The sequence below is a fragment of the Opisthocomus hoazin genome, chromosome 3 (genome assembly GCF_030867145.1).
Source record: "Opisthocomus hoazin isolate bOpiHoa1 chromosome 3, bOpiHoa1.hap1, whole genome shotgun sequence".
Taxonomy (NCBI): Eukaryota; Metazoa; Chordata; class Aves; order Opisthocomiformes; family Opisthocomidae; genus Opisthocomus; species Opisthocomus hoazin.
Genome location: NC_134416.1, coordinates 39,965,889 through 39,979,636, shown reverse-complemented (window position 1 = coordinate 39,979,636; position 13,748 = coordinate 39,965,889). Strand labels below are relative to the sequence as shown.

The following is a 13,748-nucleotide window of genomic DNA, read 5'->3' as shown; positions in this document are numbered from 1 at the left end:
TATCAGTAGGGATGATAGCTCCCTAACTAATAACAAATTTTTTTCCTGGATCTGATGGCACCTAGAACAGAAAAGGTAAAGGAGGTAGCTGTATACTATAGTTTCTGCCCGAAAGTTAAAGGCTGTTATTAAGGACATTGTCCAAATGCCTCTCAAACATTGACAATCTTGGGGCATCAACCGCCTCTCCAGGAAGCCTGTTCCAGAGTTTGACCACCATCCTGTTATTAACGAAATACTTCCTAATGTCCAGTGTGAACCTCCCCTGGCACAGCTTTGCACCATTCCCATGCATCCGATCACTGGATCCAGGGAGAAGAGATCAGCATCTCCCTCCACTTCCTCTCCTCAGGAAGGGATCATCCCTTCTTTTCTCCAAACTAGACAAACCCAAATAGCTGCTCCTCCTAGTGCTTTTCTTCTAGCCCTTTCACCAGCTTTATTGCCCTCCTCTGGATGCACTGAAAGACCTTAACACCCTTCTTAAATTGTGAGGCCCAGAACTGCACACAGTACTGCAGGTGAGGCTGTACCAACGCTGAATACAGCGGGATAACCACCTCTTGTCACCAGCTGGTCATGCTGTGTTTGATGCACCCCAGGGTGGGGTTTGCCCTCGTGGCTGCCAGGGCTCGCTGCTGACTCCTATGGAGCTTGCTGTCAGCCAGCACCCCCAGATCCCTTTCTGCAGGGCTGCCCTCCAGCCACTCCTCTCCCCATTTATACTTGTGTCTGGTGTTACTCCATCCCAGGTGCAGGATCTGGCACTTGGACTGGTTAAATTTCATCCCATTAATCACTGCCCAACAGTCCAATCTACCTAGATGCCTCTGCAAGGCATATTGTCCCTCAAGACAGTCATAAGCACCTCCCAGTTGGGTATCATCAGCAATCTTGCTAATGGTGCATTTAACTCCTGCATCCAGATCGTTGATATATCTACTGAACAGAACTGGCCCCAGACTTGAACCCTGAGGAACGCCACTGGCCAGATGTAGCCCCTTCACTACAACTGTTGGAGCTCTGTGCTTCAGGCGGTTCTTCACCCAGTGCACTGTGATCCTGCTCATCCCGTGGTTGGACAACTTGTCCAGAAGGGACAGTATCAAAAGTCTTACTAAAGTCCAAAAAAACTACATCCACCGCCTTCCCTTCATGCACTATGACTTTATCATAGAAGGCTATCATGTTGGTTAAACAGAATTTTCCCTTTCTCAGTTGACTGTGCAGTTAACTGCAGTGTAGTTAACTGCTGAGCACTTTACAGTAGGTCAGTGTTTCTACTAATACAACTAAAGGAGTAGAACAAAAATGTTTGATCAAAGCATACTTTCTGTATCTGAAGTCTCATAACGATAAATGTTATTAAAAATAGCAGTAATAATGTTATAATCCCCATCTGAGGTTATATACTAGTATCATTGGGAAGCAGAAAGTGCAGTGCTGCCGCTGCTGACAAAGAGAAGCTGCCAATTCCCAGTTGTAAAGTGGAGAATCAGTGAGGGTCTTGGCAGACTTGCTGATGCCAGTGCTTGCAGGCAGTGCAGCTGGCAAGATTACACAACATTTTTCACCCTAAAATTAATGAATCTGTGTGGATGTTGTGTGTGTGATTTAATGTTGAGGAGGCCCAGGAGTTCATAATTTATGAGTTTAAGCAGAAGAGCTGCAAAATTAATCTTTACAACAGCAACACCTGTTCTTTGACTTAGCTTTTAATAAATTATATATGGATAATATTTAGCACATTCTTTGACTACTTTGAGATAATAGCAGCCAGGTGTAAGGCTAGTTTTTGGTAGTGGGAAGACTAACAATGCAAAAAGAGAAACTGTGTGAGTCACCTTGAGCTATTCTAAATGAATACCTTCTGGTTAGTGTTCTACAGAAAAAGAATGAAAAAATTGGGGCTTAACAGTTTCAAATGTAGTCAGATGCAAGAGATTTAAGAAGCTATTTTCAAAGCCAATGATAGGTGAACAGAATTGCGTCACTTTGGCATCCCAACATCTCCCAGCAAACATCATTTGCAAAATACACACAACAGCGCACACCTGGTCTTATGGAAATGAGATCTAGGTTCTCAGTTTTTGTAAGTCAGACTTCACTTTATAAATCCTTCAGGCTCTCTGACAACATTTTAAAGATTTATCCTTATCAGCAAGATCCAAAGAAAACTGGAAGTCAATCATTTTTTAAAGCTTTGTACCAACTACGACAAAATTTGAAATCAAATAGGTACTCATATAAAAGAATATAAATGATTACAGCCTAAAAGATTTATTATGTTAAAGAAGGAAAGAAAAACATTTTTAAGAGGCATAGTTGATTTTTTTAGCATATCCTCTCCTGCTTCCTCTTTATGTGCTTAATTAAGTTTGTGGCCATATGTCAGAGAGAGAGGTAGGTGTGTAACTATTTACTCTTGTAATGTAAATTTTGTTTTTAAAAATTAGGAACCAACAAATGCTTTTTTAATAACTACTGTAATTTAGTAGCTAAATCTCTTCTACTTGCTACATGTGTTCTCCTGTGATACTCTGTACACACACAGCAAAGAGAAGTGAAAATGGCCAAGGCAATGTGATCCAAAATCAAGGGTTGGTGGTTCTTTTTTGGTTTTAGTGTCACTAAAAAGCCTGTAGACGGAGCCTCAAGTCTCTTCCTCCTCAGCTGTCATTCTGAAGACAGTTCCCCATTATTACCCATAGTAGTTTGCTTGTGTGCTGATTCTTTGCGAAGAGTTTTCAGAGGATGCATAGAGATCTTTCTTGGAAAGAGGAGGGATCTGGAGAAAATATTTACCACTTCCACAATACTTCAGTTTGGTGGTAGTTCTTTGAGCTGGCCAAAACAATTTTCTTCTTCGTAGGGTGCGGATGCAAGGAAACAGAAAGGCTGCATCTACAGCCATCAGAGCATTTCTTAGCTGGCTTTGATGAGAAGAAATTCCTACTTTCAGGGGACTGGCAAGAGCCAGCTTGAATTTTCCATTGACAACAGGTCCTACAAAGACTGTTGGTTGGAAATTTCTAATGCATCACTACCTTCCAAGAATCTTGAAAGGACAGTCTTTTGGTGTAATTTGACCTACTATCTGTATTCCTGGCATGGATTTAGTGCCCAAAAGCCCATGTCTGTTTTCTTGGGTGCCTAACTCAAGAAGTAACCCACACAGCAGATCTCCCCAGGTCTCAAAACCTTGGACACAGAGGCTCACTACCTGCAGTCAGTCCCATTTAGCAGGTGTACATGATAGGTGACTAACACAGACTCTTAATGAGCTTGCTACTTGGTTAATCCATATTAAATATATGTGTAGATACATTCCTTTGCCCTAATCCTCTTAAGGCATGTCAGTTCCTGCAGCCAGTGGCACACTCAGTGGTGTGGCTATGATCACTTCACGCTAACTTCAGCTTGCCAACAGCAGCACTAGATGCTGATTTCTAGCTTGGGTGATCTGGGACAAGGCTTGAACTCTCACCTACTGACCTGTGGCAAGAAACTTCAATGTTTTGCCACTATACATCTGCAAACTCTTTTGTAAGGTTTGCAGTGGCAGGTCTACTGCTGATAAATCAAAGCTGATTGTTGGGAAAAAGTGGGATTTCCACTCCATTCATTCTTGTGCTGGTCTTGAAACTCTGCAGTCAAAGACATTCTACTGGTGACTTCAACGGGTATTAAAGAAAACCTTCATTCTCCCATTCTGCACAACTATCCACCTAGGAAAAAGACCCAAAGAATGAAAGACAGTTTATTGTACAATCAAAAATTTCAGACTGCCTTCCAGTAAAATTCCAAACCATACAAAATTTGTCAGTGGGTAAAATTTCTCACACTGAGCAAATTCACATTGCTGAATAGTTAGTTTTTCTTAATAATGAAAATAAGTGTTCCTGAATTTCTAAGATTCCTGAATTGCTTGATCAGATTTGATGATAAGGAGGAGTTTACTGCTGGACTATGTTTTTGTTGTGAAAGTTTCCTTTTGTTAAAGTACTACTCAGTATGAGTAAGAAGGAGAGAATCAGGCTTAGAGCAGCAACTGTTGATTGCAACCTTCATGAAATTAGCACAAACACATTACATTTCTGTCAGTCAAATTCAGCTATTTGTATTTGTGTTCTGCTCTGATGGAGTATAGCAGTACTGGAAATACCTCTTTCAGCGGGTATGATTTAGGGCAAGGCTAGACTTGGTTTCTCTAGCGAATAAGGTAGTTATGAGGCATTGCTCAAACTAATTAGTCAATTATATGTACGATTAATAAGAACATAATATTTATAGTTGGAAATTTTTCTCAGTGAATAGTAAATTCATTATACATATGTGCTTTTTTGTCCCAAAAGTGAACTGGGGTTGAACTTCTGGGAGACCTTAATTCCAAAATCTTCTGGAGAAACTTATTGGTATCTTTCTTTTATTTAATATTTTAAGAGTTAGTAATATAAACTGAAGTAAAGAAGTCATATTGCCCCATCCCACATAAACTTTCTAAGAAATGGCTTTTGTCTTCTTGGGGTGTGAGTCATTTCCCAAATTTGTCCAGTGTGTAATTATGTTTGTTAAAGAAGATGTGTTGTATCTCATTCTCCTGCTAGTGGCTTAGGTATGTACTTAGCTTGAGACAGTTCTATGTCCACTTCAGAAATGGAATACCAGTAACGATTGCGTTCCTCTAAACAGAATTTCCCCAGGCCTGTTGGATGGTCTTGGCTGGATGTCTTGTAACACCCATAGCTGAAGCTCCACCATTTCATATAACTGCTTTTAGAGTCTGAAAATGAAAGAAAACTATTTTCTAGCATGGAGAATTGCCCACTTGGATTTAATTATTTATAGATAGCGAAACAAAAGTAGAGATTGGCATTATTTCTACCAGAAGTCAGATGACTGTTGGACAGTGAGGGGAGAGTTCAAATACAACTAGGGAAAGTTGGAACTAGACTCAAGATTCCTATTTTTTGAATGGATGTGCTTAAATCCAAAGCTGACATTATCCCGTTATACTATTAAGGCTTTAGCTTGTGTCTCTGTTTCTACTGAGTAATGTTTGGTTTCGTCTTGGAAAAGTTCATGTTGAACTAAATATTTGGGAGGAGGAGGAGGGAATTTTCCATTGCAGTGAGGAAAAAAATTCTCAAAATTTGTTTCAGTGCAGAAAGATGGTTTTAGTACGGGTTCCAAACCTAAGGATATCTTTTTTCTGCAATTTGCATTATTATGGTAAACTTGGATTCCCAAAGACATTTAATGTAATAAAAAATGACACTGTAATTTAAAAAATGGCATAGAGAATTATCAGGGCACACATTAGGTAAATTAAAAGCTGGCTCACTGAGGAATCAAAAGCTAGAGTTTCTAATGCGAAGATGTAGATGAATGGGGCTCATTAGGGTCTGATGGGTTTGAATAATTTGTGGGAAAGACAAGTTGAAGTTATTAAATGATATGAATCCCGTGGTATAATGGCCACATTCCAGTAAAATGCACTTTATTATAACCAGATGAAATATATTTGAACCAAATAAAATATATCTGGCACCAGAGAAACATATCTGTCTCTGCTCCAGAATAATGAGGCTTTGTCCTGGAAAGCAGTGACCTAATGGATTTAGGATGATTATAGAAGATCATCTCAGTGTGAGCTCTCAGCATAATGCAGTCACAAAGAAGGATGGACCATTCCTTGTGTGCCTAAAAAGTTAAGTAGCAAAGTAATTATTCCACATCATATTGGTAAAAAACTGTGGTTTTGGTGTCTTGCCATTGAGAAAGATTGGAATTACTTGAGATATTTCAGAGGGTGACTAAAAACAACCCAGAGTTTGGGAAACCCTGTTAGGAGTTTGCTTCACCTAAAGGCATTGAACTAGGAACCTCAGAGATGACTTGGTATCTGTAGGTAGACATTTAAATAAAAAAGATTAGACTCATCAAACTGTGACATAAGAAATGAAATGCTATGTCCTAGCAACCAGGAGACTTCATCATTGTAAGCAAAGTTAGGGGAGGCAGTGAACTTGGAGTCAGCACGAGGTAATAGGGCTTTCTAAATGGTAGATGATAGGTAATCCAGCAGGAGATTCTGTGGGCTCTATACAGGTGTACGGAGGTCCAACTATATGATCACAGCAGGATTTTTTGTCTTGGTGTCTATGAATATACTTAGTCATTCTCATAAAGAGCAGTCTGGATGTGCAATTTTGGTTGCTTTCCTGGAGGCTACATGTTAGACATTGATAAAGATGCACATGATATAATGATCATGATTCTACATTTATACTACATGTTTTCTTACAAACCTTTGAAAGCGTGCATAACTGTATGTACGTGTAAGCGCATTTTTGTGATTTTTGTTCTAAGGTTTATTCTGGTGATTGTAAACTGTAAAACTGCCCCCCCCAGTTGTTTTTATTGTAATAATTTAGTCACTGGAATATGAAAATCATTTGCTTGAGAATGCAGGGTGCCTCTGGGTAAAGTAATGGCTGTCCTTAGTGATTAAAAAATACACACCTGGGAAATATAATATATGACAGTTTGGATTAATATTGACCATAACAAAGATATTAATAGAATACTGTCAAACTTTACTGTGCTCTAGATAGTCATAAAAGTCTTTAGATTTCGAAGCACAAAATATTTTAATGCTAATTTTATCTATGTGAATGTCTGGTATTAAATGGCGGTGTATAGAGTAGCAGTGATATAAATATTTTGCTTTTAAAAGATATTAATTTTTTTAATTCAAAAAACCCTTGCAAGTGGAGTTCTAAGCTTTCAGGAAAAATATATTTGCTGTTCTTAATTTTCGAATTCCACAGAGTTCTATGCCTTGTATAAACCACTCTGGATATATATACAGGTAGGTTCCATAGATAAGCATCTTTACTCATCACTAAAAAAACTGGACTAACCTTTATTAGAATTTTGTTCCAAAATAAGAATATAAACATATATTGATTTACATACATCACAATAAAAATACTCCACTAGCTGTATATTGTTATAGTAGGCTATATATACACTGATAAAAGAACTTTGATTTGAATCACAAAGTGTAGTGTGTGTGTTGAAACACAGGCTGGTTAATGTTGTGCTGTTAAAAGATCGGTCTAAAAGGACATAATAAAAAATAGTAAACTTCTAGGAAAGAAAAACTCTTCTCTAATATTAAAGAATTTCACAGAATAAAGTAAGCCAAAGCTTTTACTGATTAATCACTGACAACCAGTTAAGAACGCTGGCCATTATAGAAAAGGTATGTAACTTTTTAATGGGAACGCAGCCTAATTTGTTGCATGTTGATGCAGGAACTTTAATTAAATCACATGATTCGGTTTTGATTATATCAGATTGATCCATCACCTTTTAAGACTTTGCTCTTCCAAAACACTGTTGAGTAAAGGTAGCTCTTTGTGAAGGCGTGCAGTGAACTGAGAAGTGATCTCGTTGAAAAATCTGAGTTAAAAAAATATTTTTAGTCGGGTAATTCAGTCCTGTGTTGTTGTTCAGCCCTGTGGCTTCCCAAAGTTGTGCCGTGTGATTCAGGAGAAGCTATGGAGAATATCTGAGTCTGACAGTGGTGAGCAGAAACTGCTTCAGCTGGCTGTTTGGCTGAAAAATGCTCATGAAGCAATACTCCTAGGGCTTTAGTAACACAAGTGACTATAACCCTATGAAAACTGTTAGGTGCAAAGTCATCCTATGGAACTGCGTCTGGCCTTAGAGGGGCATATCAATGAGCTGTTCGACTGGGGGACTGCTGTACAGACTTTCCAGTTGGAAGTACCAGGCCATTTTATCTGTCCTTCATAGTACAGAGCATTGGAAGGAGCTAGGGACCAAATATACGCTGATGGGCTTATTCTTTTGTGACTTTCTTGATTCCTTCATTTGCCGTGCTAGCTGAGTGCTTTCAGGCCAAGAAGATCTTGCTGCAAACCTATGTGTGCTTTTTATTCCATTTAATTGTCCCAACGTTTTTCAAAAGCTATCAAACCCAGTCATCTTTCACCAGTGCCTTGTGTAGTCATTTACAGCAGTAAAGAAAGAGCACGAAGTAGCCCTGAAGTACTACCAAAGCACATTGGTCGTATTCTACACCTACTTTTCACTTACTTGGTTTGAATGCAAATAACCCCCTGAAGTGCAAGACCCAAGGAGCAGCAAGCCGGGAGTACATCCTTTTGCGTTAAGTAAGTCCTTGAAAGGCTTTTGGCTCGAGAACTGACTGATTGATTCAGCAGAAGGGCCGTATTGCTGCAGAGACCAGAAAAAATGTAGGATGCCAGACTATAATCCCAGGGTACAAAAATGACCAGGAGGTGAAGGATCTGTGAAAGAAATCTGTTTTCTTTCTTTGGCCCAATATTCTCCAAGCTCTAAAAAAAAATTAACACTCGTTATTGCCCTGTTGCTGTAAATGTGTTTTACAAGGCCGAGATTTCTTCTAAGCCAAAATTGTAGAAATTCCTCTTTGATCATGAAGAGGAAGAAATTAAAATTCAAGTAGGAAAAGCTCTGTAATGAAAAGGTTAATATTTTGTGACATAATTATGGTGACTGTTCTTGACCCTGTCAGGGAGAAAATTCATGAATGTGGAGACTGGGGAAGAGGGGGAAGAGAGGAGGGTTGGTCCTTGATATGTGACTTCTGTTCATTTTGGTTAAATCTTGTCTGATAATGGGTAGTGCCAGTGTGAGTGTTACAGCAGGATGCGGGCAATGCTTATTTTCTCTGTGTCTTATTTCCCTGATCTGTGAAGTGGGATGAGAAAATGTAGTAACTGACAGCAAAGCTATGAGAAATCAACAGTCGTGATTCTGGGTGCCAATTCTAATGTCTATCTGTATTTCTTTTTGGTGTGATTTCACTAAATTTAAAACGGCTGTAGTTTTCCAGTTATTTTCCCCAAGACAGTGGTGGCTTGCTCCTTGTATTAACTACTTTTAAATTATTGTCATTCCCTTTTATAATGGCGAAACCAGCCTGTCAGGCTATGACTCATCTCACCTACATTTAGTTATATACAAGTGAGAGATTCTGGTCCAAGATATTTGCTCTCTGAAGTAATGAGAGCAACAAAGGGACCTCAGAGGACAGCTGGTGATCTGTCTTACTGGAGGACCAAAACAGGGACATAGAATCCCATCACCATTTCAGGGTGTCCTTCATCTCTTGCATCTCCACCTTGACGCTTCTCTGTCTCATGTCAGCTGAAGGTTGATTTGATCTTGCTAATATCGTTTCTCATCAGTCAAGAATTCCTTAATGGATTTGGGGTAGCACAGAATGTATTTTCTGGCTGGCATCCTATTTCCTTCTGCAGCTAAGACCACCACAGTCCCTGGAGTTTTTGTGAGTAACAGTCATGAGAAGAGTCTGCAAGTAAAACAGGCTTACAAATGTTTGCTTTTCTTTTCCTCCCTGTAAGACAAATTTGTTACTTAAAGATCAAATCGTGACAATGCTTGGATATCTGCTAAATGAAGTGCCTCCAAGGAAAACAGTTGTTAAACATTAGGTATAAATGACAAAAGATACATATAAGGTTAATAAAGGATAAGAACTGTCGCTAAGATTTCCTAGGCTTTGTTTCTTCTTTTTAATGCAGAGGTTGTCATGGTGCGTACCTTGCTCTGTTGAATGTCAGTACAGTATCAGATATAAAGTCCAGGCTTATGACCTGGCAAAGCAAAACTTAAAGATCTTACTCCAACCGTATTTAATTGATTAGCTGGAGATAATGGGAATAGTTTGTTCCTGCCAAGTTTCTTTAATCTCCCAAAGAGGGCTTACATATTTATATGTTCAAAGGGGTGAATAAATGTGAAGCTTCTGTGCCTGATTTCCTTCAGTGTTTAAAAATGGCAAGGTGAAGGCTTCAAAGGTAACATACAGACCTTTATGCATTCAGATGTGTAATTAAATGTGCTTGTGGTGTTGCTTTCTGGTTTATAACCCTGATTCTCCAACTGGATCCATGTAATAGGTCCAGTTGCAGCATTACATGTTTTACAGACATTTGGGGGGGGAGGGAGCAGGTTGTGTTACAGTCAGGAACATTTGCAAAACAACCTATTTCAATATGCTTGTGTACATATTTGTAAAAGCTAAATTTCCATTTTGCTTTGGGGATGATTTTAAACTTGAACAAAATCTGAAACTACAACATTGCTATCTCAGCTTATCTCATTCATCACTAAGTTTGGTGCTTTTTGCAACACTGGTCATTTTTTGCAATCTATTACTACTATTGGAAAGGAAGCAGCGGAAAAACCCTGCAAAACACTGAATAATTGGAACAAAAAATAGAACTAAAAAAGCTGTGATTTGCTTCTGAATATCTTCGAAATAAAATCAAATTGGGATTCATCAAAATACTGATCACTGTTGCTTATTTAACTGTGAGTTTAGCTTTATGGAAAACTTTTACAAAATGCAAACACAATGAAGGATTAATTTTCCCTTTTGTCCTATTTGTGTGTACATTAAATTTTAGCCCTAATCTCTGTGTTTTTCTGTTTGATTTCACAGGTTTGTGAAATCAGTGGGATTGTTGAAGAACAATTTATTTAAAACAAAATTACGGTGGTCAAAACTACACCTGAAAATTTGCTTTAGTTTATACATAATAATTTTAAATAAAGTTATTTTTCTAGTATCAGCAGTACATAAGTGGAACCTCTCTGATATGTGGATGCTCTAATGCACTGAATCAGAGTATTTACTGTGGTACAGTGGCCTTAGGAAAGAAGGGTAACCGTTGCCTTTCAATATAAAGTTATTATGATGTTTTTGTTTAGTTTATACCCCTGTTATTTTAGATTGACATTTGATAAACTAAACTCTGCCTGACCAAAATAAACTTTACCTAGAGATTTTGTGTATTTTAACTTGTCTGAGGTTTTCTACTCCTTATATTTTTGTAATCTTTACTCTTTTTTAGATTAATAAACATTAAAGTGTTTGCCCACATCTGCCAACATCTATGTCCCATTCAGGTCTCTCAGACAACTAGCTGTTCACTCATAGTCACCTGCAGAGAGAGGTCAGAAGGGGAGGGAGGGAAAGGCTCTGTGTGTGGGTAGCAGAAACAGGTGCTGCCCGTCCTGCATAGCTTTGCATTGAGTTTATCTGCTTTGATCTTTAAAACAAATAAAGACTCTGTTAAAAAGGGAACATATCAATAAGGAATGGAGCATGCATGCAAAAATAAAGCGTCTAAAGAAATTGCATATATATGATAAAGCATTAGCTACCCATATGGATTACTGAAACAAATTTGCTGTTTAAAATAAGCTAACTGGTGTGTGCTGTGTGCTTGGAACTTTAGAAGATGCTTTTGCACAGACATCAAATGAAGGGATGTGGCAGTTGCTTTTACTGATTTCATTTACCTGTTAATTCTGTCAAAAGTGTTCTCAGTTTCCTTTGTCTTCTATTATGTACGCTTGGTTCCTGTATCTTGGACACAAAGATATAACGAAATTGCTTGCAACTATTAAAAAATACAGTATAAAAAGCCCATCCATTTGTTTAAGAAATAAAAGTGAATTGTCTGTCATGAATTTTTGATAGCGTGAACTTTTTTTTGCTGTCTCACAAACATACAGTGCTAAATACACGGAAATTGTATGGTCTGTCTTCGTCGTGTTCGAGTAAAATGCAAGGTAACATTGTGATGAACAAGCACTTGCTATATGTACCATCGTAGTGTAGACTTCCGATATGTAAAATGTTTAGCATACGGGACCCTGTAAGGATAGTCTCTTGAAGTTCATTTCAGGAAGGGGCTTCATTAATTTGTCATCAGTAGAGAGAATCTCTTATGCTCTGTGTATCTGCAATATACTTGAAGACTCATTTGCGTATAGGAGAGCATATGATATGCTGTATTTGGTCAATTGTGCTCAGTAAAGCACTCTTGTGAAACTAGTGTCGTCTTTTCAGGGGTTTTATTCTTCTTTAGTGGCCTGCATTTCATATTTTACCTTGACACTACTGAAAAATGTAAAGTAGGTTCGCCTTTTTTTCTTCTTCCAGTTGCTTCACTGAACATCTGTTAAGCTCCATTCTTTCTTCTTCGTGTCATTACTGTGTGAAATTATGACCATATTTAATCCCTGGGAAAAATCTCATTGACTTCAGTGGAACTACAATTGCCCACAACAAGTTGAGAAAGAAAATTTGGCAGCATCTTAATTCTAGAAGTTCTTGCATGTCTAAGAACTTGAAGACAGTCTTGGCTGGGTAGTACAGAGAGATTTGGTCAGGAATATGTCTGCGTTTATAGTTTGATTACATGTGAAGAAACACAAGACAAGCTTTATGCAGGAAGGCAGAATGTAAATCCTGATTCTGGTCTTCAAAGGGCAAAAAACTTTTCTGTTACAGATATAGTGGGTACCATCAACACTCATTTGGATGATTAATAATCTAGCAAGTGTGAAATGTATGCAAGTGTCTCAGAGTGTGACAGGGTGGCTTGACTCCTGTGTGGTCCCAATTGTAAAAGCTGTGAAGTCTTGGGCTTCTGAGATCTGGCTGTTCTTGGGACTGGGCAGAACAATTGTATTTTTCTGGGACGCTTTCTAAGCTGAAGAGTAGTGGATAAAACCATGGAAAATATTACTTTATTTTCACACTAAAACATACAGAAAATCCCATGTCACTTTTTGGGTTTAGTTCTCATGATTTTGACATGATCTCATGATTGTTTAACACTTGTGGTTGGCACTACTCCCTCTAAAGCCTGTGGCAAGCAGTCTTGGCTGATGCTAGCGCTCAGCCCAGCAACTACTGCTGGTGTTGTAGAGGAGAAGCAGCCACCTGGTACCCGACTGCAAAAAAGCTGGCAATGAAGCGTAACAAGTCAGGAGAACTCCAAGGAGGAGCTGAGATGTGTTTAATAGGTGACAAGCAGCTGGGCTTAGGGGGCTGGCCAGTGTAAACAGCAGCTGGGAAGGACGCGCAGAAGGCATGTGTGATAAACTCGTTTTCACCTTTGGGCTGCGGGAAGCCTTACTCATTTTCTGTTTGACCTTTTAGCCTTCGGGAAGCAGTTTCCATTTGTCAGTCGCTTATGGAATAAACTCCTCCTCCATGGCGCCTAATTGAATTGAGAGTCAGCTGTGCAGGTTCTTCTTGTGTCGCTGCTCAAGTTAGCTTGGCAAGAGTAGCAAGGTGGGGTTTGTTTGTTTTGTTTTTGACTCCACACCAGGCACTTTAAAGTCATCATAAAAAGTTCAGTGTAAGCTACACAGAAATGTGCTTCTCTCTAGTTACATGGAACAGAGCAGATTTAGTACTTTTCAGAAAGATACTTCAAGGGTGGTTGTTGATGCTATTCAATTACTGCTTCTTGATGGAAAAAGAGCCATGATAGACAGATAAATTTATCCTAGCCATATGTTTACATCTTAGTTTTTAGAAGAGTTTGTTAATGCAATGATGTAGGGACATGGTATTCTCAGCAGTACTTGTTAATGAAAAAAATACAAACATATCTCAGTATATAAAAATGCATGTAGCTTGTCTAATAAGCAGCTGTCTGTATTTCAAATGCCAATTTGTAATAAAATGTTTTTTATTGTCGTATGAGTTTCTGCTGCTTCCTTTTAAAACCTTTACACCCTTGATACTTTATTCAGATAGTCTTATAAGCAACCTTACTGTAGCTGTATTCATTTCAGTAACATAATAATAAATTCCTGTCTGTACTGCTCATATCAAG

At 38.5% G+C, this 13,748-nt stretch overlaps 1 protein-coding gene across 3 annotated transcripts in view; it reads left to right on the top strand.

Annotated features, from left to right (window-relative positions):
• The window catches only part of C3H8orf34 (chromosome 3 C8orf34 homolog), a 194,852-nt gene extending 181,309 nt beyond the window's left edge, over window positions 1-13,543 (top strand). For 2 of the 3 annotated variants that reach the window (XM_075416033.1, XM_075416032.1), the window contains one exon: window positions 10,550-13,543. In XM_075416033.1, coding sequence (XP_075272148.1) covers window positions 10,550-10,591 — 42 coding nt within the window. In that variant the 3' untranslated portion in view covers window positions 10,592-13,543. The remainder of the gene's footprint in view (window positions 1-10,549) is intronic. The other variant, XR_012763426.1, reaches the window with a different exon arrangement.
• Window positions 13,544-13,748: the final 205 nt, after the last annotated feature.